This window comes from Odocoileus virginianus, chromosome 30, assembly GCF_023699985.2.
Source record: "Odocoileus virginianus isolate 20LAN1187 ecotype Illinois chromosome 30, Ovbor_1.2, whole genome shotgun sequence".
NCBI classification, from domain to species: Eukaryota; Metazoa; Chordata; class Mammalia; order Artiodactyla; family Cervidae; genus Odocoileus; species Odocoileus virginianus.
In genome coordinates, this window is record NC_069703.1 from 36392514 (window position 1) to 36419805 (window position 27292).

At 47.4% G+C, this 27292-nt stretch overlaps 1 protein-coding gene across 1 annotated transcript in view; it reads right to left on the minus strand.

Moving 5' to 3' along the window:
• The window catches only part of LOC110147671 (RH-like protein IC), a 39248-nt gene that overhangs the window by 4865 nt on the left and 7091 nt on the right, over positions 1-27292 (minus strand). Inside the window, exons 2-8 of the mRNA XM_020909321.2 lie at positions 22798-22984; positions 17824-17974; positions 14425-14572; positions 13317-13483; positions 11566-11703; positions 8573-8703; positions 1527-1606 (exon numbers count right to left, since the gene is read on the minus strand). Coding sequence (XP_020764980.2) covers positions 1527-1606; positions 8573-8703; positions 11566-11703; positions 13317-13483; positions 14425-14572; positions 17824-17974; positions 22798-22984 — 1002 coding nt within the window. The remainder of the gene's footprint in view (positions 1-1526; positions 1607-8572; positions 8704-11565; positions 11704-13316; positions 13484-14424; positions 14573-17823; positions 17975-22797; positions 22985-27292) is intronic.

Below are 27292 nucleotides of genomic sequence, written 5' to 3' on the forward strand. Positions count from 1 at the left end.
ACCCAAAAAAGTACTATCACACATGTTTTAGAGCTGAAAGGATGCCAAATGATTAGTTACTATAATGCATCCACTTTACAGAAAGCCAGCCAATGCCCAGAAAGAGTCACCCAAGGTCACACCATTCTTCAGTGTCTGCTTTGGCTATTTTGTCTCTGATTTGGCATTCACTCCCTGCTTGGAGATACAATATGTGAGAGTCTAACCAATAAAAGGTATTCACCTGTAGAATAACAGTGAACAATTCTGGGCAGAATGCATGTTTTCCTCTTGTGTAAAAGTAAGACAGGCCAATTGATGTCTCCCCAAGATTCTTTTGGGACTTCCCTGGTGGTCCAGTGGCTAAGACTCTGCACTTCCAGTGTGATCCCTGGTCAGGGAACTAGATCCCACATGCACCCTGTGTTTTGGGGGATTCCCTGGTGGCTCAGATGATAAAGAACCTGCCTGCAGTGTGGGAGACCCGGGTTCAATCCCTAGGTCAGGAAGATCCCCTGGAGAAGGGAATGGCAGCCCACTCCAGTGTTCTTGCCTGGAGAATTCCATGGACAGAGGAGCCTGGTGGGCTACAGTCCACGGGGTTGCAAAGATTTGGACATGACTGAGCGACTTTCCCACTCACACTCACAGGATTCTTTGCTCTCTGTCACATTGCAGAAGTAAAAACACACTTCAGTCCTCTGCCTACAGATCTCTAATGGCCTCCCATCTTCAGAATGATCTGGCTCCTTGCTACCACTCTGTCTCCAACCCCTTCCCCTCTCCCATCTCTCCAGCCACATCAGCTACACTGACATCCTTGCTATTCCCCGAACAGGCAAAGGATGCTCCTGCCTCAGTGCCTCTGGCCTTGGTGTCCCTTTTCATGGAAAGTTCTTCTCCCAAATAAACACACGGCATGTCTCCCTCCTTCTTTGCAGTCAAGTCCTTGCCTAAAGGTCAACTTCTTGGATAGGCCTTCTTTACCACCCTTCCTAAAGAGCACCCCACCCTCACTATGACTCTGCATTTCCCTACCCTGATTTATTTCTCTTCATAGTGCTTATCACCATCTGATGTACCATATATTTTTCTGTTTATGGTGAAAGCTCCCTCCCCACCTAGAATATTAACTCAGTGTGACCAGGGAATTTGGTTTGGTCACTGCTGTGTCCCTAGTACCTGGTTTATTTGCTGAACAAAATAGCAGTGTAGGTGTTATCAGGGAATAAAGGTAAGTTCTGTAAGCATCAGGGTTTCCTTAGTCATCAGTACAAAATTCAGTGAAATCACCAGTCCTGGGCTCAAGAGGCTACAGTGTCCAGGTCACCTCTGAGGGCCTTCCCAATTCTGAAATTTTGTGATTCTGTGTTCATTTGTTCTTTTAAATCAAGATCTGAGCCCTTCACCCCATTTGGCTGGAGCTGAGGGGGGTGGGTTCATGGGGAAGGAGATGGGCACATAATGTCCAACCATGTGGTAGGTGCAGTCTCGGCCCAGACCCTGTGCCCTGCACAATGGTGGAAGAAGGGTGGTCTCACACTGACCTGTCAAGAGACCAGAGATCACAGCCATGATGATGGTGAAGCCCAGCGCCCCAAGGTTGATGAGTCCCTGGTAGTCGAGCCTAGAAATGACAAAGCAGAGGCGGTCACATTTGGGCATCAGGCAGAGGTCACGGGACCAAAAGGACTACGTGCGTCGGTAGTGAGGCTGTCAGGAAGGACAAATGCCCCCTCCCCAGGCGGACCTTCCCATCATTCTCCTGCAACGCTGCTCAGACACGAGAAGGGGAAGAACGGGTTTCAAGATCCTCTTGGGCTCTAGTTTATGGATAATGAAATAGACCAGAAGTCAGAAAACCCAAGTTCAAGTCCCAGCTCTGTCACTAGCTGTGTGACCCTAGGCACTTAAACTTGGAGTCCTGAGTTTCCTCATTAGGCAATTAAAGATAAAGGTTTTATGTCTATCAGGGCAAGAAAAAGAAAGGTTTCATGTCTATAAGGGCGAGATAGGGTATAACTTGGCCAGCAGACCCATCTCCCCTGCCCACCCGCCTTGAACATACTTCCCTGTCTTCTCTCCTCCAAAGCAACCCTGAGGCATCACTTTAAACTGTTAAGTGGTGGGGTGGGGAGGGAGATAGGAGATGGGTTCGGGATGGTGGGATTCGTGTACCCCCATGGCTGATTCATGTCGATGTATGGCAAAAACCACTGCAATACTGTAAAGTAATTAGCCTCCAATTAAAATAAATAAATTAATAATAAATAAATAAGCTATTAAGCGGCCCTTGGAGGGCATCTATGTGACCCTGTAGTAGGCAAAAACTTCTTAAACAGGACACATAAGAACTCAACATAGAGGGAACAATGATACATTGAATAAATACATTGATAATACATTGATAAATACATTGATACATAAAATAAAGAACTTCTGTTCATCAAAAAACATCATTAAGAAAGTGAAAAATAACTCACAAACTTGGAGAAGTACATATATCTCACAGTGCATATATCTGACAAAAGACCTATATCCAGAATATTTAAAGAATTCCTAGAAATCAATAAGAAAAAGTCAGAACATATGACAGAAAAATAGGCAAAAGAAAGTGAACAGACATCTCAAAAGAGGAGGTATTCAAATGTCCAAAAAAGTCTTACGCTTAAGTAGTCATCAAGGAAATAAAAAGTAAACAGTACGTTTGACGTCTAAATTATATATTAGGGGAAAAAAATAAATTATATATTCGGTAAAGGAAGCTCTCCGCTGCCACTGTATAAACCACAGTAGAAAACTGAAAGAATCCACTGAAGCAGATTGTATGAAAACTGTATCATCCAACAGCTCAATTTCTAGGCGCATACTCAACAGAAATGCATTTGTAGGTTCAAAAAAAAGTGCTAGAACATTCATAACAACAATTCTAGCTCCAAACTAGAAACTACCCAAATGCTCATCGATAATGGATAAATTGTGCTGTGTTCATATAATGGAACTCGGCTCTACGTTTTCTTAAATTTTGTATTTGCCACTCATTTATTGCAGGGCCAAACTAAGTGTCCACATTGTTAACCTCCATCTCCCATAGTCAACTTTCATTACAAGCCCCCAGCTGCAAGCTCTAACATTTGTGTTTTCACTTTCGGCCTATAGGGGACATCCCTACGTCCCTCCCCTGCCGCTCTAGTCCTAAAGACATAGTCTCTGCTCCTTCTCTCTCTACTGCCTGGCCCCTGCACGTGTAAGCTTTCATGTGTCCCTGATGGTATGTCATGCCTCTCATTTCCAGGGCGATCGGAACATTGACGTTTCCGTTCAATGACGTTGAAACTCTCCCTGTTGTCGTTCAGTTGCCTTTGTCAATTAAGCCCAAGCACAAATCAATGCTATATTCCAGTGAAAGTGAACAATCTACAGAGGTGCTCGACGACATGGATGAACCTCACAGCTTCAAAGTTGAGTAGCCAAGAAGCCAAGAAGAACACAAAAGCAGACCTCCTGTATGATTTTATGCATTTAAAGGACAAAAACAGGCAAGACTGATTGCTGCTCTTAGAAGTCAGGTTAGCGGTTGCCCTGGGATAGGACACAGAGTTCTGCGTGCTGGTTATCGGGCATGTCAGAAGTCATCGAGTGGTATTCTTATAATATATATATATTTTAATTTTTGTTTATTTAGACTGTGCTAGGCCTTTGTTGCTACGTGGGCTCTTCTCTAGCTGCGGCGAGTGGGGGCTATTCTCTGGTTGCCGTATGAAGCCGTGGGCTCCTCATAGCAGTGGCTTCTCTTTTTGCAGAGCACAGGCTTTAGAGCGCTGGCTTAATAGCTGTGGAGCACAGGCTTAGTCGTTCTGTGCCATGTGGGGTCTTCCCAGACCAGGGATGGAGCCTGTGTCTCCTGCATTGGCAGGTGGATTCTTTAGCACTGGACCACCAGGGAAGCCAACCCTTATGATACTAGACTATTCTGGAAGTAGATTTTGTATTACAAGAAAAAAGTTTCTTAAAAAAGTAGTAAGTGGTAGAATAAAAGCGAAAAGCGAAAGTCACTCAGTCGTGTCGACTCTTTGCGACCCCCTGGAATAGTCCCTGGAATTCTTCAGGCAAGAATACTGGAGTGAGTAGCTATTCCTTTCTCCGGGTGATCTTCCTGACCCAGGAATCGAAGCAGGGTCTCCTGCACTGCACGTAGAATAAAGGCTAAACCCAAATCTGCTACTTTCAACCCAAATTCCCTCTCTGCCCCCTGAGAGTAGAAATGGATGAGGTAGAAACGACTGTGTTAACATTCCCCACACGGGGTGGGCTCCTTGTTCCAGGGCTTCAGCCACTACGGTTTACCTTCTGATTTTAGGTGATCCTCAGAGCAGGCCTATGAGAAAGTCCCTCTTTCACAAACAGGAGGTGCAGATTAGAAAAGTGAACCAAGGGTCCCATTGCCGTGTGGCTTGGAATGGGTGCTTCTAGGGATTCAAACCAGGCAGTTCTGTCTACCCACAAAAGTGGCCAAATTTCAGTATTGGTGGGCTCCCTTCTCAGATTTGGCCAGATCTGCATTCCAGGGATACTATTATTTATTTGTTTATTTATTTACGGCTGCGCTGGGTCTTCATTGCTGAGTGTGGGCTTTATCTAGTTGTGGCCAGCGGGGGCTCCTCTCTAGTTGCAGTATTCAGGCTTCTCATTGCAGTGGCTCCTCTTGTGGCCGAGCACAGGCTCTAGAATGCAAGGCTTCAGCAATTGCAGCTGCTGGGCTCTAGAGCACAGGCTCAGTAGTTTGGCACTCCGGCTTGGTGACCACCCAGCATGTGGATTTTATCTCCTGCCTTGGAAGGCTGATTCTTTACCCCTGGACCACCAGGGAAGTCCCAGGGATACTATTTTGTTTTGAATATTTTTCTTTAAAGTGAAGTCGCTCAGTCGTGTCTGACTCTGCAACCCCATGGACTATAGTCTACCAGGCTCCTCTGTCCATAGGATTTTCCAGGCAAGGGTACTGGAGTGGGTTGCCATTTCCTTCTCCAGGAGATCTTCCCGACCCAGGGATCGAACCTAGGTCTTCCACGTTGCAGGCAGACACTTTACCATCTGAGCCACCAGGGAAGCCCATATATTTTTCTTTAAGTAAACTTAAAAAAAAAATTTAAATAAACCTAATTAAAAGGAACTTTGTGTCACTAGCTTAAATGGAAGAGAAATAGGAGGTAACCAAGAGACAGTGAAAAAAAAATATTGCTTTAATCTGCTTTAGATGCAGCAGGCAGGGCAAATCTCAGACTGAGGTTTCCTCTGCTGTTGTTCAAGTTGGAGGTCAGCGAGGATGGGAAGAGTGTGGAGACACTCAGCCCTCAGGGGAGCCTTTTTCCCTGATGTAATCAACAGATTGCATAAGAACTGCAAAACGGCGCCTGCACTGTGTGATCCAGTGCTCTTTACGTGTGTCTTCACGCCACTTAAAATCCCACAGTTTGTGAAAAATGCTCCATCCAGGCTCCAAGCACAGCATCTGACTCATTTACATTCACTCACCCGAATAGGGAAATGGGCAAATACTGTTCGTGGAGTGAATGAAAAGTCATTCTTTGGAATGACATGTCTGATGACACAGAGCTACTAAAGCAGTTGATCCACACTTCCTGGGAAGTGCTCTGACGACCAGTTCAATCCTCTCGCCATCTTTCCAATAAGTCCAGATGCCCTTCTTATGGAGGCAGCAGCATCAGTAACTATCCTAAAGAAAGTGGCCCTGTGTTGAGTGTTTACTACCTGCCAAGCACTGTCCTGAGCCCTTTCTTGTAAGAAACTGAAAGTGTCAGTTGCTCAGTCGTGTCCAACTCTTTGTGACCCCATGGACTGTAGCCCACCAGGCTCCTCTGTCTGCGGGACTCTCCAGGCAAGAATACTGGAGTGAGTTGCCGTTTCCTCCTGGGATTGAACCCAAGTCTTCTACATTGTAGGCAGACTTTTTACTGTCTGGGCCACGAGGGAAGCCTTGAGCCCCTTTTTGTATGTTGCTGAATCTTCACAGCAGCCCTGGGACGTGCATCCTATCATCCTATTTTACAGATAGAAAGCTGAGGCTTTAGAGAGAGTTTGAATACCATGCCCAAAGTCACACAACTGTTCAGTGTGACCTTGCTCTATTTGTCCCTGAAGCCTGTGCCCTTTACTTCCAGCAGACCAGAGGCCACCCCGACAGAGGTCATTGCTCTTACTGTGCCCTTCTTTTGCCAAGTTCTTACAGAGGAGGGAAGACTAATACTTGGTCCTCAGCTGTCTCATCCTGATGAGACTTGACTCGCAGACGGCGCTGGAGTCAGGCTCACGCGGACGCACAGGACGACAGCTCTCATTTCCTCTCAACTCCATGTTTGGGACCGTCACTTTGATGGCTTGAAATCGGCCACGGTGAGAGCACTGGCACCAGAGAAATCAGTAAATGCTCTAAGTCAGGGCTTTGTTTCACCAGAGAGACAGTGGTTGATCCTTTAGCAGCGGATTGGGGGCTGGTTTTGCTTTGTTTCTATGTTTTGCTACAGGCCAATAGTTCTCAAACCTCAACTTGCAGGAGAAGCACCTACAGGACTTGAGAAAACAGACTGCTGGGTTCCGCCGCCAGGTTTCTAATTGTGTGGCTCTAGGGTAGGGGAGGATTTGCATTTTTAACAAGATCCAGGAGATACTGTTGCTGTTGAGAACCACTGTTCTGGGAGAGCCAGAGAATCACAGAATTCGGGGAAGGGGAGGGCAAGTAATCCAGAAGTTCCAGGTTAGCAGCCCACGAGCAGAATTTGGCCTACACATTGTTTCTAATGGGGGCATTTCCCTGTAGCTCAGATGGTAAAGGATCTGCTTGCAGTGCAGGAGACCCAGGTTGGATTCCTGGGTCAGGAAGATCCCCTGGAGAAGGAAATGGCAACCCACTCCAGTATCCTTGCCTGGAGAATTTCATGGACAGAGGAGGCTGGCAGGCTACAATTCATGCGATTGCAAAGAGTTGGACACAACTGAAGCGACTTAGCATGCACATGTTTCTAATGATTTTTAATCTTTTGCCAATACTTGGGGGAATAGGTGCATAACTCTAGATGTCTGCCTTCTCTTAAGAAGTCATTAGATCCAGCAATACTGATCCCGAGTCCCTGGATGGCCTAAGTTGCCTGGCACTGAAGAACAAATGCCCATGGTTTCCTCCCCCCGCTGGTCTCATTTTTAACCTTACCTGTCTGGCCCCAGTAGGCATCTGAGTGTAGGGCCCTGCTAGATCAACCTGTCATTTTACAGAGGGGGACTCGGGGCCGCAGAGAGAGGAAAGAGATTGCCGACAGTCACACAGTTATTAAAACAGTGGCAGGGGCATCTTTGGAGTCCGGTACTGAGACGCCTTGCTTCACATATACCATCCTCTCCTCACCCCCAAATGGGATCCTCCTCACCCTTAAGCAGCTCAGGGATGTATGTCTCATTTGCTCATAGATGATTCCTGTAATTTGGGGCTATGGTGTCTCTGTTGTTGGAATTACAAGGGACCTAGCTCTCCGTGATTTCTGAGATGCTTCCAAACACAAGTTCTCATCACCCACCACTGTGCTCCCACCTCCACAGCCAGCTTCCAGCCATGTGACCAGACAGCTAACTGCCCCAAAGTTTCATTTCTTAGGGAAAGCTAGTAACACCTCACCAGGTAGTTGCGAGGATTAAATAAGATGATGCACCTAATGATTTTAGCTTAATGCCCAGTACTTAGAAAGCAGTCAATAAATAGTACTGATTGTCATCAGTAATTTTATTGTCATTATCACTATATGGGTTCATCTGGAAAAATCTATTCCTGTATCATGCCCAAGTCACTCTTTCATTATATGCGAGCCACATTCAGAAGATAAACAACTTCAAAACAAAAACAGAAAGCAAGAACAAGAAGATAAACAACTTTCAGAAAGCTTTGGTCAGAGTTCTGATCATTGCTGTCTATTGCCTGGGGGGCATGGGACCAGACTCTGGTCCAGGGATCCACATTCCCACCTCACAATTGAGACATTAAGCACACCCTCTCCCTCTCTGGGTCTCAGGGATGAGCAGTATTCAGAATTTTCCTACATGAACATATCACATATCAAATCCTCTTAACCACACAGTGCCTAGCTTCCACCACCCCTATGTGGAGAAGTACTATCATTATCTTCATTTGTTGTGGGGTGACAGAGGCTCAGAGAGGTTAGATAGCATGGCCCAGGTCAAGAGCTCATGGTTATTTCACCACCACTTAAACCACCAGGGGCCAAAAAATGGACTCAGTTGGTTTGGGCCTGACTGCCTCCTCTGTCTATATTTGGGGAGGCCCCAGGACTATTAGCTTTTCCTTTCACTTAAGCTAACTGCTTTAGAAAGAAGTGACCTGGGCAAGTGATAAGTCCATACAAGGTGGAGGCTTGGCGGAATTTTGAAATAAATTGGCCAACGATATTCACTGAGGCCTTCTGACTCCCTAGCCCTGAATGTATGCCCCTCACCCCCAGCCAAGGACTCTGGGCACACTCCTTCCTGAGATGGATGGGGTGATAGGGGGCTGAGCCAAGTGACCCACGTGGACTTAGTGGTTCCCTCGTGAAGCTCCATCAGCACAATGTTGACGATCCCTCCGAGCAGACCCGGCAAGCCGAAGGTGTAGTGCACGCCATAGGTGTCGTGGAGTTGCACCGTTCGCTGAAGACACGCCTGGGGATAAACACCATCATCAGCAGAGCTACATGTGGGACTGCTACACCTTCCCCACCCTTTCCCAGACCCTTGGCATCCAGGGCATCCAGGGGGGTGGGCACTAGGGCTCAACTAAATAAGTGCTTCTCAGATTTGCGTGTGTACTCACAGTATCTGGTCAGCTCATCCAAATGCACAGTTGGATTTAGTAGATCTGGGGCCTGTGATTCTACATTTCTAACAAAGTCCCGGGTGATACCAGTGCTGCTGGCCATGGTCCACACTGCTCACATTTGGGGCTGTGTTGGGGGAGCTCAGTTGGTAAAGAATCTGCCTACAATGCAGGAGACCCCGGCTCGATTCCTGGGTCAGGAAGATCCCCTGGAGAAGGAGTAGGCTACCCACTCCAGTATTCTGGGGCTTCCCTTGTGGCTCAGCTGGTAAAGAATCGCCTCCAACGCTGGAGACCTAGGTTCGATCCCTGGGTTGGAAAGATCCCCTGGAGAAGGGAATGGCTACCCACTCCAGTGCTCTGGCCTGGAGAATTCCATGGACTGTATAGTCCATGGGGTTGCAAAGAGTCGGTCACAACTGAGCAACTTTCACTTTCACTTTCTTTCACTGGGGGGCCCTCCTGTGCATTATAGGAGATTTAGCAGCATCCCTGGCCTATACCCTCTAGATGCCAGAAGCAGCCCTCTCCCAGGTATATCCACCAAAACTGTCTCCAGACATTGTCCATGTCCCCAGGGGTTGATTGAAACCCACTGGTCCAGCCCAAACTTAACTCCATCCAAGAGACTACATGGCTGATTGAAAGGTAAGAAGCTGACCACTCCACTAGAGTCTCAGTCAGCATTCCTTCCATTTCATCACTTGGACTCCCAGATGGCCGTGAGCCAACAGATGTGGATGCCAATGCAAATTAAAATATATATGTGTTTATTTGGCTGCGTTGGGTTTTAGTTCCAGCACACAGGATTTTCCACTGTGGCACATGGACATCAGTGGTGTGCAGGCTTAGTAGTGACACACACAGGCTTAGTTGCCATGCAGCATATGGGATCTTAGTTCTTGAACTCATGACCCGTGCATTGTAAGGTGGAATCTTAACCACTGGACCACCAGGAAAGTCCTCCAATGTAAATTTTATCAGGCTAGTTCCCTCCTCAGAATCCTCATTGTGTTCAGATGAACAATTCAGACTCTTCAGCTCCCCCAGGAGGTGTTCCTGAGCATCAGCCATCTCTCAGGGCTCCGGTGAGAGACACACTCCCTGATTAACTTCATGCTTCAGCCAAAAGAACATCTTTCTATTACTTGGTTGGGTCACATGCTCTTCTCACCACTGAGCCTTTGAACACACTGTTTCTTCTGCCTGGAGGACATTTCCCACTTCTTTCCCTGGTGAATATTAGTTCTCTGTCAATGCTTAGCTGGGATATCCTCTGCCCTAGGAAGCATTTCCTGACCCATCTCAGACCAGCTTAGATGTGCTCTAGTAGCAGTTCTTACACTGTGCTCTGTTTATTTACCCATTTTCTTCATGACACTATAGCTTGGGACACAGAATGACTGTTAAATGTGTTGAGCAAACGAATGAAAAAAAATCAGTGAATCACCTTTGAATCCTTCCCTGGTGATAGAATCAAGCAACCTGAGGCACAGAGAAAATGACAGACACTGAGCCTGATGATAACTGGTGATACACGATTTTTGGCCACACCTTATAGCTTGTGGGATCTTAGTTCCCCAACCAGGGATTGAACCGGGCCCTCGGCAGTGAAAGTTCAGAGTCTGAACCACTGGACTTCTAGGAAATTCCTGTGATACATGTTTGGCTGTGCCCGTCTTACTTTCATCAGAGGGCCTCAAAGTCAGGAGATAAAAGGTGTGTGTTTCCACTTCAAAGATGAAAAGCAGACTGCCCCATCTGTGGTCAGATTGAGTTGTTGGTAAATTCTTCCCTATTTGGGATTGAAACTGCCTCCCTGAATGTCCATGGTTCATTCAAATTCAGCTTCTTGTGTCAACCAAGACTCTATTCCTTCTTCTTCCATCAAGTCTTCAAACCTATGAAGATTTGTTGCTCTTCAGTATTTCTCTTAGAAGTGTGTTGTAACAAGTGGGCTATGGTGGAGCATTGTGATCTTATCTGTTGAATAGTGAAGGAGGATAAATCCATCTGCTTAGATGAAGAACTGAACAATCAGAAGTGAAGATGACCTGGATAATCAACCCAGCATCCCTCTCTTGGGTGCTGCCTTTCCCGCCCCCCCTTCACATGGTTCATGGACAAAAGCCATAAATGTATCATGTGCCCTATCTCCCACCCCTGCCAAAGATGGGCGCATTATCCAAGTTAGACCAATGAATCCCTTCTCCAAAAAACTTGCAATTTGTACCAAGAAATTTCACCTGGCTGCCTTCTTGAAGAGAAAGATGACATTCCACCATGTGTAGTAGAAGAGGAAGGAAGAGTGAAAAGAAAACAGGTGTTCAGGAAAAGCAAAAAAGGAAGAGCAGGAACTTCTTGGGCTCCCCACAACACTACCACCCCTGGTGCCAGTCATTCCTGGGCTCCCAGCAGCATTCCTGGACTTGGGTTCAGTGATGTCCCAGTAGCCTTATAACAAATCCCCCTTATTCCTGAGCAAGCTTGAATAGGTTCTGTTACTTGCTCCTCAGATCTTAGCTAAAGCACCATCCAACTTGGACGGGTCCCTCACCCAAGCTCTGAAGCTAAATTGAGAAGCTGCCAACCAGTGCCTAATGCAGCCCATGGCAATACGTGATGACCCACCATGGTTTAGGGGCCTGGACCTTGGCATAAGGCCAAAGTTGCCCAACTCCTTAGGTATTAGTTGCCCAGCTCCTTACCTGCACGTATTTGACTCCCCCGATGGAGATCACCCCAGCCACAAATCCCAGCACCATGGCAAGCCAAGGAGAATGGATCAGGTGAGAAGGGGCGCCCACAACCACACCTCCTGCCAGCACTGCATTGTGGATGTGAGTCTGCAAAGGAATAGCTTGTGGGTGAATGAAGTAAGCTAGAGGACAGCATCTCTCTAGTTACTCGGTAAGGTGATAGCAAGACAACACTATAACATCCTCCCTGCATCCCTGATCCTGAAACCAGCCCCTCCCCTCTGCTGAGAGTTCATCAATGGTCTTATCTCACCCCACATCTCAGGCTCAGGGAGCAGTCACCCTGATCGGGAGTCATTTAGCTTGAAAGCGCAGTTACTCAATATCCTAACCATGCTCACACTTAGTTGTGATGTATCCTTGGGTGCTTAGACATTCAGGGCTTTAACTTTGTTACCAGAAAAAGGGGGCTTTGATTGTAACTGTTGTTGTTTAGTTGCTGAGTCATGTCTGACTTTTTTGTGACCCTGTCGACTGTAGCCCACCAGGCTCCTCTGTCCATGTGATTTTCCAGGCAAGAAATACTGGAGTGGGTTGCCATTTCCTTCTCCAGGGGATCTTCCTGACCCAGTGATTGAATCCACATCTCCCACATTGACAGTCAGATTCTTTACCACTGAGCCACCAGGGAAGCCGTTTGATCGTACCTACTGCTCCTGCTTATTTAACTAATATGCAGAGTACATCATGAGAAACGCTGGGCTGGAAGAAGCACAAGCTGGAATCAAGGTTGCCGGGAGAAATATCAATAACCTCAGATATGCGGATGACACCACCCTTGTGGAAGAAAGTGAAGAGGAACTAAAAAGCTTCTTGATGAAAGTGAAAGAGGAGAGTGAAAAGGTTGGCTTAAAGCTTAACATTCAGAAAACTAAGATCATGGCATCTGGTCTCATCACCTCAAGGGAAATAGATGGGGAGATAGTGGAAACAGTGTCAGACTTTATTTTTTTGGGCTCCAAAATCACTGCAGATGGTGACTGCAGCCATGAAATTAAAAGATGCTTACTCCTTGGAAGGAAAGTTATGACCAACCTAGATAGCATATTAAAAAGCAGAGACATTACTTTGCCAACAAATGTCCGTCTGGTCAAGGCTATGGTTTTTCCAGTGGTCATGTATGGATGTGAGAGTTGGACTGTGAAGAAAGTTGAGTGCCAAAAAACTGATGTTTTTGAACTGTGGTGTTGGAGAAGACTCTTGAGAGTCCCTTAGACTGCAAAGAGATCCAACCAGTCCATCCTAAAGGAAATCAGTCCTGGGTGTTCATTGGAAGGACTGATGCTGAAGCTGAAACTCCAGTACTTCGGCCATCTCACGTGAAGAGTTGACTTACTGGGGAAGACCCTGATGCTTGGAGGAATTGGGGGCAGGAGGAGAAGGGGACGACAGAGGATCAGATGGCTGGATGGCAGCACCGACTTGATGGGCATGAGTTTGAGTAAACTCCGGGAGCTGGTGATGGACAGGGAGGCCTGGCGTGCTGTGATTCATGGGGTCGCAAAGAGCCAGACACAACTGAGCGACTGAACTGAACTGAACTGTTCCGGGTATTGTAAGAACTAAGTGAATTACCATATGTAAAACTCTGAGCCCAATGAACATGAGTAAATGCCCCCCAAAACAGACGCCAATGAATGACTATGTGTGTCAGGCCTAGAAGACCCAAGTGTTGCCCAAGGGACAGCCCCTCTCCTCACCATATTGATCTTCCCTTGAGGGTGAGCCAAGGATGACATTAAGATGGCGGTCACCATGCTAACTGCCAGGGCGTAGTAGGTGTTTAACACGGCCTTCTTTTTCTCGTCTGCCTCTTCCAGCAGAGCAGAATTGAAACTCGGCCAGAGCATCCACAAGAAGAGGGTGCCTGTGGACCAGAAAGGGTCAGTGGCCAGAACCAGTATTCCTGCTCCAAAGCCTCAGTCTCCGGAGACTTCAGACAGGAGGCTCCCAGACCTGGCCAGTCTCATCTCTGTCACTTTCTTGCTCACCGACTTTGGGCAAATCAGGTCTCCTCTCTGAATTCTTAAGCCGGGAGGGCCCAGCTAACATACTTTATGGGCAAGAAAAAGTAAGGCCCAGAGAGTTGAAATCACCAAAACCCAAGCTTTCTGTCCCTAGCCTATGATGGCCACATGCTTATTATTTTTTTTTTAATTAATGGAACTCTTCCACTTGGCCCCATGACCTGGTATTCAATTGCCTGCTGGCAGTCTCACTGCCTGATTTCTTCCCTGTAAGCCTCTCTCAACCTTTAAGTTCATCACTTTTACTGAAACTCTTCCAATTAGACATTATTACTTCTCTCTTCCCACTCCCATTCTTTCCTCCACTCCCAAGCCTGGCTTTCTTCATCCATCCAATTCCCTTCTTTAAGTTAAGGACAAAAGGATTGGATAATCTAATCTTATTTATTTATTTTTAAATTTATTTTTGGCTGCATCAGGTCTTAGTTGGGGCATGTGGGATCTTAGTTCCCCAACCAGCAATTGAACCCTCACCCCCTTGCATTGTGAGGCGGATTCTTAACCACTGGACCATCAAGGAAGTTCCCGGATAACCTCATTTATACTGAGATGTAACAAGTCTCTCCTCTCCTTTGGGTACCAATGAAGAGAGGTTCCCTGGAGGGGAACGCTTCCTTCAAAGATGTGAATTCATCAAACACTGCTCGAGGAAATGGGTCATCACAAAGGGGCTTCAGACACTCGGGGAAAGTTGGAAAAGCAGAGAGATTTTTCTGCAGAGCCCTTTTGGAGCCTCCTGCTCACCCCAGATCTGAGCCCAACCACATCACCTTGTCCTCACCCAGCATGGTGAACAAACTGGGGCTCATTGCTGTCTGATCTTTGTCCTCTGATGCACTGGGCAGAGGCTTCTGGAGGCAGCAGACCACAGTCAGCCCAAAATAGGCCGCAAACATGTGGATGTACATCATGCTTACATGTTCCTCCATCTGCAACAAAACCCAGTGGGAGCAGTGAGCGTCAGCAGCCTCTGCTCCCAGGGAAATACCTGTGTTCCATTTAGGAAGTTCTGCCTTCATGCAAGAGGCATGACTTGAAGTCAGGAGACTGACCCCACCCAGCAGTCCCTCTTTCAGAGGAGCCCCATGAGTTGCTGTGTATTTATTTATTCCTGGCAGTTTTCTGGTTGGCTTTATTTATTTAACTGGCTGTACCTCTCGGCTTGTGGGATCTTAGTTTCCTGACCAGGGACTGAACCCAGGCCACAGTAGTGAAAGCGCTGAGTCATAACCACTGGACCGCCAGGGAACTCCCCTCTGGTTGGCTTTGAATACTTTGGGCCGAAGTCACTTACCTGGGGAAAAAGCCACATGGACATGTACCCCACTTCTTCTTGCATTTTGGCAGAATTTCAACTCTTTGCATGGAGTATGAGTGCCATAAACTTTGCAACATGAAGCTGCCAGAGATTTTATAATACCAAGCTAAAGTCTTCAGAAAATTCAAGCTATGTGCTAATTTTGCTTTACAAATGTTAGGTAGATAGAATAGGAAAAAGGAGTCCAGAATGGTCGTGGCTAAAAGACAAAGAAGGGAAAAGCCCCGAAAATAGAACAAAGGAGTGAAGATCTCAGGTAAAACAAACAGCCCTCCCGGCTAGCCCAGTTTACGTAGGGCTAGAGGGAGGAGAAAAAAATATAAAAAGAGGAGGGGCGGGGCTTCTCTTCTCCTGTCTTTTGGGTCGACCCGCCCTCAAGGATGTATTTTCCTTTGTTTTCTAAATAAAACTGCACTGTAACATGGAGCTGTAACACTGGTCTGTCCGTCACTTCCAGTTTTTGCTGTGGCAAGACCAAACCGAGGAAATTACACACACACCCCAACACAAATATCAAATTTAGTAATCCTTCACAACTCAGTGGGCTACGGTTAAGTCCTGTCCACTGTGCCTTCAAAAAGATATCCAGATTTGGCAGAATTTTTACCACCATGCCCCAACGACCCCCACTTGGTTTAAACCAACTTCAATACTTGCTCAATACTTGTTGTGATAACCTTCTAACTGGTCTCCCTATTTCCACCCTTGTCCCCCAGCTGACTCTTCTCCATGTAGCAGCCAGAGCAATACTGTTAAAATCTAAGTCAGCTCATGGCACATTTCTGCTCTGAATCCCCCAGTGGCACCTGTCTCCCCCAGTGTCAAAGTCGGCATTCTTACTATGACCAACAGGACCCTGCGTGACCTGCTCTCCCACAAACCCTCTGACTTCACCTCCTGCTCATTCCCTTGCTCTTCCTTAAACCCACAGCCATGCTCTCATGTCAGTACCACTTTGAACCGCCTGTTCTACTGCCTGGAGTACAGGATAGAGGGAGCGGTCCATTCTGGGTACAGGCAATAATGGGATGCATTGTCTGTTGAGAATTTAAAACAATAATAAAACCAACCAAAAGTCCATCTCCCTTTTATTACCACAGAAAGTGAAAGTGTTAGTTGCTCAGTCATGTCCGACTCTTTATGACCCCGTGGACAGTAGCCCACCAGGCTCCTCTGTCCCTGGAATTCTCCAGGCAAGAATACTGGAGTGAGTTGACATTCCCTTCTCCAGGGGAACTTCCTGACCCAGAGATGGAACCTGGGTATCCTGCATTGCAGGCTTATTATCATTAGTTAGTTAGTTCAGTCGCTCAGTCATGTCTGACTCTTTGTGACCCCATGAATTGCAGCACACCAGGCCTCCCTGTCCATCACCAACTCCTAGAGTTTACTCAAACTCATGTCCATCGAGTCAGTGTGATACCATCAATTCTAAACAGTGTATCAGTGCACTTCTCTGGTGGTTCAGTGGTTAAGACTCCACACTTTCACTGTAGGGAACACAGGTTATATTCCTAGTCCCCCTTGCTAGGGAAGTTCCACATGCCATGATGCAGCCAGAAAAGAACAGTAATAAAATAAAAAATTAAAATGAATAATGTCACTAATAAGATCCTACTCTTGAAAGATGAAGACCACTCCAAAAGCTCTGTCCTTGATCTGCCCCTGTCTTCAGATATCCACATGACTTGCACACCTGCTGCCTTCAGCTCTTTACTCAAAAATTATTTGCCTGGTGAAACCTTCCCTGGCCACTCTTCCTAACACCTTATCCCCTCACCCAACTATTCATATCTTCTACCTTCATTGTATTTTTTCCTCCATAGTACTTATCACTATCTAACATGCTATAGAGCCCTGCTATAGAGCAGATGGCAAAGAATCTGCCTGCAATACAGGAGACATAAGAGATGTGGGTTCAATCCCTGGGTTGGGAAGTTCCCCTGACCCAGGGAACTTGCAACCCACTCCATTATTCTTGCCTGGAGAATTCCATGGACAGAGAGCCTGGCGGGCTACAGTCTATGGGGTCAAAAGAACTGGACATGACAGCGACTAACACTTTCACTTTCAGCATGGTATCTCTTTTGCCTATTTTATTGATTACTGGTAGCCTTTCCCTCTGCCAATAAACAAGGAAGTTCCATGACAGATACATTTTCCCATTGCCTAGAAGAGTGCCTGGTACAGAACAGGCTCAGAATAAATATTTGTGAAATGAATGAATGAAAAGTAAGGAACCCTTAGTCATATATAAAAATGCAACTCTGTGGAATTCTCTTGTAAGAATGGAAGAGATCTTCCATTTTTAATCTCTTTGAGGTCCCCCAGGAATCTAAAAACCACATTTGGCAATTGTCAACTTGGAATCCTCATTTCTTGAGTCATGTCTACTGAAACAGCTCTGGTTTCTGGCTCTGGTTTCCCCTGAGCCCTTCCATGAAAGAAGCCCAGGCTGAAATGAAGTTTTTAAGGAGAAGACGTGAACTCTAAAAATCAATGCTAAACCCTTCCCTGGACCACCTAAACTAACACATTGCAGAGAAGAGAGGAGATGGCTTTTAGTTAATGCAACTTTCTAAAACAACCACTACGAGAACCACAACAAAGCAGGAGAAGGCTTGTAATGTGCTGCCTATGGTGAGGAACTGACCTCTTTCCTTGACAGCAGTGTTTTTATTGTGGGAACACCCTTCCATAGCATTTGAATGTTGAGCAGACACCACACTTTTGCGACCCCATTTTGGCCTGTCTCTAATTTTTTTTTCATCACAGAAGCTTTATCAAATAGAGATGGAGCCCTCCCCTTCCACCTGCTCATCCCTTATCCCAGACGTCCCTCCTCACATCACCAGGACTCACACTGAGGTAATTCATGCCGACCAGCCTCGTGGCACTGAAGGCTGTCACCTCTATCAGCGTCATAAACACCAGCTGCAGCAGGTTGACCTTCCCCAGGACGACACCCGCGGAGATCAGCACAGATGTAGCGCTCATGGTGGCTTTCTGAATACTGGGGAGAGTGGGCAGGACAGGGAGGAGGGAGGATAGAGAAGTAACAATGCCTCTCATTCATTCATTCAACAAACACTTGTTGAGGACCTACTCTCTGCCTGATACTTTTCAAAAAACCGGGGACAGAACAGGAGAGCAAATACACATTTCTGCTCTCATGGGGATGTATGCTGCCCAGTCTGGAATCTCCTTCATTCCCTTCCCCCATCAGGGTGGCAGCCACACGCTGAGAGGTTGATCTGGACACTCATCCCAACTAAGGATGCGTTGAGGTTCTGAGAACATCTGACTGCTCGGATCCTGCCCTGGGCTTCTCTTCCGCCGTCATCACACACAGATGCTCAATAGAGGGCGCTCTTCACCTGCCATCTCTCCAGTGATGCAGACACCCGCTCCGGACACGGAAGCCTGGCCGTGCTGCAGTCCATGGAGTCCCAGAGAGTTGGACACGACTGAGTGACTGAACTGAATCCTCATCTCTCCCTCTCCTTGTAGTGGAAAAAAGACTGGGTTTGGAAGTAGGACAAGTCTGGCTTCCAGTTCCAGCTTTTCCACTTGAGCAGCTATTTAATCTCACTGAGTGTGCTTCTTCATCTGTAAAATAAGAATGATGGTAATACTTATCTCATGAAAGCGGGGTGAGGGATTAGAAGGAATGGTCGTGCCCGTGCGTGGATCACACCAGGACTGGCACAAAGAACTCAGTGCTATTACCGACTCTTTCCTTCCCTTGACAAGTGAGCAAGCTTAGTGTGGGGATTTGGAAGGAGAGAATAGCTTTTGTTTTCAAGGCACTTACGACTGGCCTGGGGAGACAAAGCAGACATCCTGACCCTGTCAATTAAGACGATCTGTGACATCATGCAGCTTCCCAAGTGGCTCAGTGGGAAAAGAATATGCCTGCAATGCAGGAGCTGCAGCAGACTCTCAGGTTCGATCCCAGGGTTGGGAAGATCCCCTGTAGAAGGGCATGGCAACCCACTTCCAGTATTCTTGCCTGGAGAATCCCATGGACAGAGGAGCTTGGCAAGCTACAGTCCATGGGGTCGCAACGAGTCAGACATGGCACGTGATACCACGAGGCAAGACGGGTTCATTGGAGGAAGGGAGCACTGTGAACTGGACTCATCAGGGAGGGCTTCCTGGGGGAGGTGGCACCGAACTGGACAATCCTTGGTGGTTAAGCCAACCCACCCTCTTCTGGGCACCTTGCTGAGACCACCCTTCCCCCTAGGAGTTGATGATGATGCTACCACCACTGCTGCCATCATCATTATCATCATCTGTTGGATAACAAGACTGTTGGATAACAGTCTTGCAAGTCCATCATGTCATTTAAATCCTCCAGGTAATCCTCTGTAAAGCGATGGTGCTAGGTACCATCCAGTGCATCCATTTTACAGGACAGGACATTGAGACTAGATGAGGTAACTTTTTGGTAATGGCCACACAGCTAGTTAATGACAAACACAAGGTTCAAACCGACCCAGCTGGCCTGGATCCAAAGCCTGGACTCTGAAGTTTGGACACAGCCTTCCCACTGTTTGCTGCCAAAGTAGTATCCTGCTGAAGGCTCAAGGATTTTGGAAGAAAGACCAGAGGAGGGCCAAGGGTATGGGGAAAAAGTCTCAGAGGGACCAGGAATTATTGGAAATAATGGGTCTGTCACTGAGTGTTTCACTGTGACTGGCCATGTTATCTTTGGGGTGAGCACTCCTTTCATTCAGTTCAGTTCAGGCACTCAGTCGTGTCCGACTCTTTGCGATCCCAGGGACTACAGCATGTTAGGCTTCGTGGTCTATCAGCAACTCCCAGAGCTCGCTCAAACTCATGTCCATCGAGTCGATGCTTTCCTTGGCAAAGGGCTAATTCAAGAGATTCTGTGCCAGTGGCAGGATTTCAAACCCCAGGGATGGGGGAGGTGTTGAGACAGTGAAGTGCAGTGCTTAGGACAATCTCCTTCCAGGCTGCCAAGGTTGGAGTCCTGACTCAGCCACTTCCTGGCTGTGTGGCCTTGGGCAAATGACTTAACCACACTATGTTTCCATTTCCTCATCTGTAAATGTAGAGGCAAGGCCTTTGGAGCTGTTGGGAGGGCAAAGTGAGTCAAACACAGGAGGGTAGTTATTGCTATGATAGGCCCTCAATGTACAGCATTAAAAATATCACATATTTTCGGGTTCTTTTTTATTTTCATCTTTGTTCCAGTAACCAATTACTAAGTCCTTACTATGTGAGGGAAATAAAGGAGGGGAAGACTGAGGAAGACAGGCCCCTGCCCTGAAGGGACTGGTCATCGATGACTCAAGGCAGAACCGATTTAGAGCCAAGTCAGTCTGCACCGGTGGGCGAGGCCTCAGGACCGGGAGAGGGAGAGGGCTGGGCTGGGAGGCAGGCCTGGGCACCACCCACCACCCCAGTCAGAGCAGGAAGGTCAGAAAGGAGCCCATTGTTCAACTCTGGGAAGCCGGTCCCGTTGGGGGTCACAGCCAGGAGGACCCGAGTGGTCAGGGTGGGGCAGGGGCGTTCACTCCGGCGGTAAACGGCCTCTTCTTGTCTTTCCAGATTGAATCAAGGGCAAACAGATTCCTGCAGGCAGGACGTCAGAAGAAGGGGGCAGCCTGGAGACTCAGGTGCAGGAGGCCAAAGGCTCGTGTGACTTAAGCCAAGGCTGCAGAAACCCCAGACCAGGACCACCCTGTCAGGGCTCCCCCAGAATGCCCTGTGTCACTTCCCAGGTGGTTACTGGGGTGGGGGTCGGGTTAAAGAACCCCCCTGGATCAGCTCTAAAATGGTTTAAAAGAAAAAATGTGGAGGGGACTTCCCTGGCAGTCCAGGGGTTAAGACTCCACACTTCCAATGAAGGCAGTGAGGGCTCCATCCCTGGCTGGGGAACTAGGATCCTGCAGGCTGCACATCGTGGCCAAAAAATGAAAAATGAAAAAAAAAATTTTTTTTTAATAAAAGAAGCCCAAATCAAAAAAGAAAAAAGGTGGAGAGTTCTTTTCAGGGCCAATGGGGAGCTGGCTAGATTGTGTTTCTTATCATGGCCACTTTGCAGTGTGTGAGAAAGGCTACAGAATGAAAATTGAAGCCACTTCTACCACTTAACTCTGTGACCCTAGGCAAGTGTCTCGTGAGCTCTGAGCATCTCATTCCTTGGCAGTATACCCCATCAGACCCTTCCATGAGGGAGTTAAACACATAATGTTTGTAAAGTGCCCAGCACAGAGCCTGGCTCATAGAGAGGTGTTTAAGAGTAGTGCCCAGAGTGTTAGCAGGGTATCAGAGGGGAGGGTAGAATGGCCTTGAAAGGTGATGGGGTCCCCAGATACTTGAGATGGGATTTACCATCATATGGGCAAGAAAAAGTTTCAGAACTGGTTAAAACCAAAAAACAATTAAAAACATTTTTTTACCTTGTTCCTCCTATTGAGTGTGAATGACTTATTTCTGCAGGCATGTACAACTATATGGATGTGTATATGTGTATATAAGGGCTTCCCAGGTGGCTCAGTGGTAAAGAATCCACCTGCCAATGCAGGAGACACACAAGATGCGGGTCCAGTTCCTGGGTCAGGGAAGATCCCCTGGAGGAGGAAACAGCACACCATTCCAGTATCCTTGCCTGGAAAATTCCATGGACAGAGGAGCCTGGCTGGCTATAGCCTATGGGGTCACAAAGAGTCATGACTGAGCATGTACCACCATATGTATATACACATGTATACTCTTGTGTAACCATCACCCAGAATACATAGAGAATGTTTTTGTTATTTAGTCGCTAGGTCATGTCTGACTCCTTTGTGACCCCATAGACTATAGCCAGCCAGGCTCCTCTGTCCATGGGATTTTCCAGGCAAGAACGCTGGAGTGTGTTGCCATTTCCTTCTCCAGGGGATCTTTCTGACCCAGGGATTGAAACTGCCTCTCCTGCATTGGCAGGTGACTCTTTACCACTGAGCCACCAGGGAAGCCCAAGAGGATGTTTTTTGCATCCCATAAGCTTCTTTGGAGCCTTTTCCTAATCAATAAACACCTCTGCTGCTAAGTCACTTCAGTTGTGTCCGACTCTGTGCGACCCCACAGACAGCAGCCCACCAGGCTCCTCCATCCCTGGGATTCTCCAGGCAAGAACACTGGGGTGGGTTGCCATTTCCTTCTCCAATGCATGAAAGTGAAAAGTGAAAGTGAAGTCGCTCAGTTGTGTCCAACTCTTAGCGACCCCATGGACTGCAGCCTACCAGGCTCCTCTGTCCATGGGATTTTCCAGACAAGAGTACTGGAGTGGGGTGCCATTGCCTTCTCCAAAGAAACACCTCAGGTAACCATTATTCTGACATCTAGAAACACAGGTTAATTTTGCTAGCTCTTCTAAAGGCATCTAAATAGACCAAAGTTAATTTAAAGAAACTAAAGGCATGGCTATTTCTTGTCCACTAGCATTTGAAGACTGAAGGTACTTCCTTCTTTTCAAGAGACTATCTTTCTGAGTGCAAGATTTCTTTTTGTCTAATCTCCATTATTTTTTTCTTTGAACTAATATTCACTGTATAAGTTTTTTAAATCAATTTAAAAAAAAAGAAAAGACACAAGGAGGGCTGTAGATCTGGGTCTCTTGTGATGTCACAAAGGAGGGTTGTCAGATCAAATAGAGGATGCCAGTTAAACATGAGTTTTAGACAATGTATAACTTAATTTAAATAAGTCTTGAATATTGCATAGCATTGGTGCTAGAGACATCCCAGCACTTCTAGAATCCACTCTCTTGGACCCCAGACCCCCAAGAACCCAAAAGTGATCCAGCAGCCATCTAGTTACCTGAGCATATCAATGGTCATCTTTCTAAGGGAGAGTTGGATCAGTAAGCCATCCAGCAGGACTGCCAGCTGCACCCCGAGGGCCAGCAGGAAGAGATTGAAGGCTATGCTGCTCCAGCAGTGTCTCCGCAAAGAAGTATTGAGGAAGCCGAAGCCAAGGGTGGCCATGAGGAACACATCCTGGAAGGCTGCTCGGGGAGAGACCAAGGAGGAAGAGAAGCAGACGAAGTGGAAGGTTGTGTTAGTTTTACCAAACGGCAACTGGAAGGGCATTAGGGGTCATTGAAGAGAGCTTGGTCAGGTTACCTCCCCTCTTTAAGCCTCAGTTTTCTTATCTGGATAATGAGGATAACACATACAGGGTTGAGGGAAGGAATGACTGAGCTAACACAGAGCCTGGCCCACGGTGAGTGTTCAACAAAGGTAGCAATTATTGTTATTGTTAAACACAATAATATGAACGTGCGTAAGGAGTCAGGACCCGTCCTTGGCACGTAGCTGACACTCAGAAAAGGTACTGATATCTTGCTTTTTGAAAATCAAGTTTAACCTCCTGATCATATGTGAGAGAAAATAAGGCTACATAGTTTGGTGACTTAGCTCAGGTCATTCAGAAAAGAGGGAGCAGTAACGGGTCTAGAGGTTCACAGGCAAGAACTAAATTATCTTTGCAGAAAACAGCTGTCTCCTTCGGCTCCTGCTGAGGGGGACTTGGGGGGCCATTGGAAAGCATCAGGGCCACCTGGGTGACCCTCCCTTTCCCAGCCTCAGACTTAAGTGTGGTGGATGCCATGGCAGATGGGGGAGAGGGACTTAGCTGATGTTCTGGAGGGGACCAGGAAGAGGAAAGGGCAGATGCTTTGAATCAGCTCCAACTTTGCAAAACGGGTAACGGTTTGGGCTCTGGAACTAGATAAGCTTGGGGTTCTATCAGGGCTCTGGCACTGTCCAGCTGTGTGTCGCTCTTTAACGTCTCTGAGCTTTAATAACCGCCTACATTTATTGACTGTTTGCCAAATGCCAACGCTGTTTAAACCACTTTACATAAACTATCTCGTTTAGTTCTCACAAGCGTCCTTCACTGTGGGTGCTGTTATTATCACCATTTTGCAGATGAGAAAACTGAGGCATAGAGGAGTTATCATTTGCTCCAGCCAATAGAGTTGGGATTTCAGCCTACAGGGTCTGCTGTAGAGCCTGTGCCTTGAGTTACCACACTATCTGCCCTCTTGGTTTTCTCTTCTATTAAGTGGGAAAAATAATTATACCTCCCTCATCAGGTTGCCAGAATCAAACGGTAAAATACACATAATTTACCTGAATAGTAAAGACTATTTTATCAACAAACATCAACTAGGTTCACATGTGTGGAAATGCCTGGAGAGACGTCTTAAAGGAATTCCGCCCCCTCCCTCCCCGCCCCCACGGAGATTATCTCAGGGTTTAGGAGAGTTCTATTTTTTAAAAAAATTTTAGTGTTAAAATTTTCTACAACTGTTATGAAGAGAGTAAGTAATTTTTTTCTTTAAGAAAAAAAGCCTGTGCTTTGAGGCTCTATCATTCTCTATTAGGTTAAATCATATTAAATTGCCAATATCTGACCATTTGACCTATAAGAATGGCGATTTGTATGTTTCAGCTTCTTAGCTGCATGACCTTTGGGTTGCTTTCTCTCCTCATCAGCTAAATAAGGGCTATTATCCCTGCTCAGAGGGTACTGGGAAATTGTTCAAGAGCTTGGCTCTGTCCCGGGAATATGGACAAAGCTCAGTAAATAGAGGCTATTCGCCACCAGCACCATCATCACCTTCACAGCAGTAAGAAGTCACCTGGTCTCCAGCCTTGGGTCTGATAGCAACAAGGAAATTCTTCTTTCCAGAGCTCTCCAAATCCTCTTCAACTTACATTGAAATTTACTTTCATTGAAAAATACAGGTAGCTAGGGTCTTGCACACAGGATTTGGGTGGTTAATAATCCCAGGTCAACCGGATTACAGGGGACCCGCCTGGGTCCATGGGATCTGGGGACTTGTGGAGTGGGCGAAAAATGGAAAATCAGGAGGATTCAACTTCTTGCACCTTCTTCTCTGACATAAAGGAGGGGAGGGGAGGCAATGTTTCAGTCTCCTTCTTGGAATGGGGGTGGAATGGGCACATTTTGTATAGGGGCTCCTCTTGGGACTGCTCGAATCCCTCCAGGGGCTGAGAAGGGAACTATGTAATGAAGGTTACAGCGTATACTGGGGAGTGGTGAGGCCTGTGGCCAATTAGAGACTTCACACCCCACTTTAGAGATGCAAATTCTTTTTCTTTAATTTATTTATTTATTTTAGTTGGAGGCTATTACTTTAAAATATCACGGTGGTTTTTGCCATACACTGGCATGAATCAGCCACGGGGGTACATGTGTCCCCCATCCTGGACTCCCTCCCACCTCCCTCCCCATCCCATCCCATCCCTCTGGGTTGTCCCAGTGCACTAGCTTTGAGTGCCTTGTTTTTAGATATGCAAATTCAATCTTTCCTTTAAAACTGCTGTTAAAAAATAAAAACAAAACAGTTCCCCATTTTGCAGCAATGCTATATGTAAAGGGTCCAGACTTACTGAAGTTTCCATGAATAGGGGAACCCTTCCATTTTCCTCTCATTCTACAGAAGGGATCTAGAGACAGACTGTGACTTCCTCAAGAGCACAGAGCATGTCTGCAGCGAGCCAAGCTCTGGACTCCTGGGGCAGTGCCCTCCCCTCAGTGCTAGGCTGTCTCTTGCTCTTGTTTGTCCACACCTCACTAAGGGACCTAAGGCAAGTCCCTTGCATTCTTTGAGACTCAGTTTCCCTATCTGTAGCTCATGGGAGTTGGACTTGATACTCTCCAAGGACCTCACTGCTCTGGTGTATTCAGAGGAGGGGGCAGCGTGTGGGAAGGGCAGGGAACCAGGATTAGGTCAGAGGTGGGGCTCTGAAGAGGGCTTCCCTGGTGGTTCAGATGGTAAAGCACCTGTGTGCAATGCAGGAGACCCGGGTTCGATCCCTGGGTTGGGAAGATCCCCTGGAGAAGGAAACGGCAGCCCACTCCAGTATTCTTGCCTGGAAAATCCCATGGATGGAGGATTCTGGTAGGCTATAGTCCATGGGGTTCTGAAGATAAAAAGTCAGAGACTCTTGGTTGGGGCTTTATCAGGCACAGCTGCCACGCCTGCTGCAGGTACAGAGCTCAGAACCCTCCTCCTACAACCCCACACTGTCCCTGGGGGTTGGGGTGGGATTGGGCTTGTGCTCCAGCCAGGGGGATAAAATTAGGGTGGCAGTTTCTTGGAGCTGTTGACAAAGCTCACTCACCCCAAACTGATCAGTAAATTACGTCTGAGTTCAGGGCCCCTGTACTCTCACCCCCTGTATCCTCCCACTTCCTCTCCCAGCCTCATGGGGCTCTGGCCCACCCCCGCTCCTCCCATGTCTCACAGCTGGATCCCAGCTTCAACGCTGGGTCCCAGCTCAGGGCATCATCCCCACTGGTATCAGCCTCCGCCTCTCAGAGCCTGTGCTATGCCCTGCATCAGCTGCTGGTCTGATAAGATAATGGACCTAAGGTGTCCAGGGCTGATAAGGAGAGGGTTGCTCCAGGGGCCCCATACCCAGGCCTCAGAGGGGAGTTTTACACATGATCTAAGGTGGGCCTTCCGGAGAAGTTTATGCAAGTCCCATGACTTGGAGCAAGTCTAACCTGGGAGTCCTGTAGGGCAATAATCAACATCATTGTAACAGCAGGCACATATATGGTGCCCTCCACAAACTAGGGACTCATCCAAGTGCCTACCATCCTTAGACTATGACAAGCCCACGCAGGAGGTATCTTTGATTATCCCCATTTTACAGATGGGGAAAGGGAGGCACAGAGAGGTGCTGGAATTAGCTCAGGTCACACAGCTAGCAAATGGTGGTGGCAGACCTGAATCCTGGCTCTGGGTTTAATCGCTATACCATCCTGCCTCCCCCTCCATCCTTCACTCTCCATAGTGTCAAATATGAGTGTGGGCCTCTGAGTCTGGCTATCAGAGTTCAGAGCCTGGTTCAACCTCCATGTCCCCGCTTCCTAGTCTATAAAGGGGTCTGAAATAATGGCACCTGCTCAGAGGTTTGCTGCTAGTAGTGAGTTCCTTGGCTCCTGTGAATCGCTTAGCCTAGCACTGGGGCATGGTAAATGTTAGGACTATAAATTATCTCAGGCCTGCCACTTGTTAGCTGTGCCTTTGGACAAGACTGTCCCCCACTCCTTCAGCCTGACTGCCCCTGGGAGTCTCCACTGTTCCTCACACACCCTTCCACCTCCCTCCGACCTGCAGACACTTCATCAGCTCCAAAGCCAGGCCCGGCTTCTGTCCCTCGGGCCCTGGGCTGGACCTCCACACTCTTCTCCCCACCACTGACTTTGCACGGTACCTCTGCAAGCCTTGGTCTGGAACCATCCATGAAGCCTCATGCTGCCTTCCCCTCCC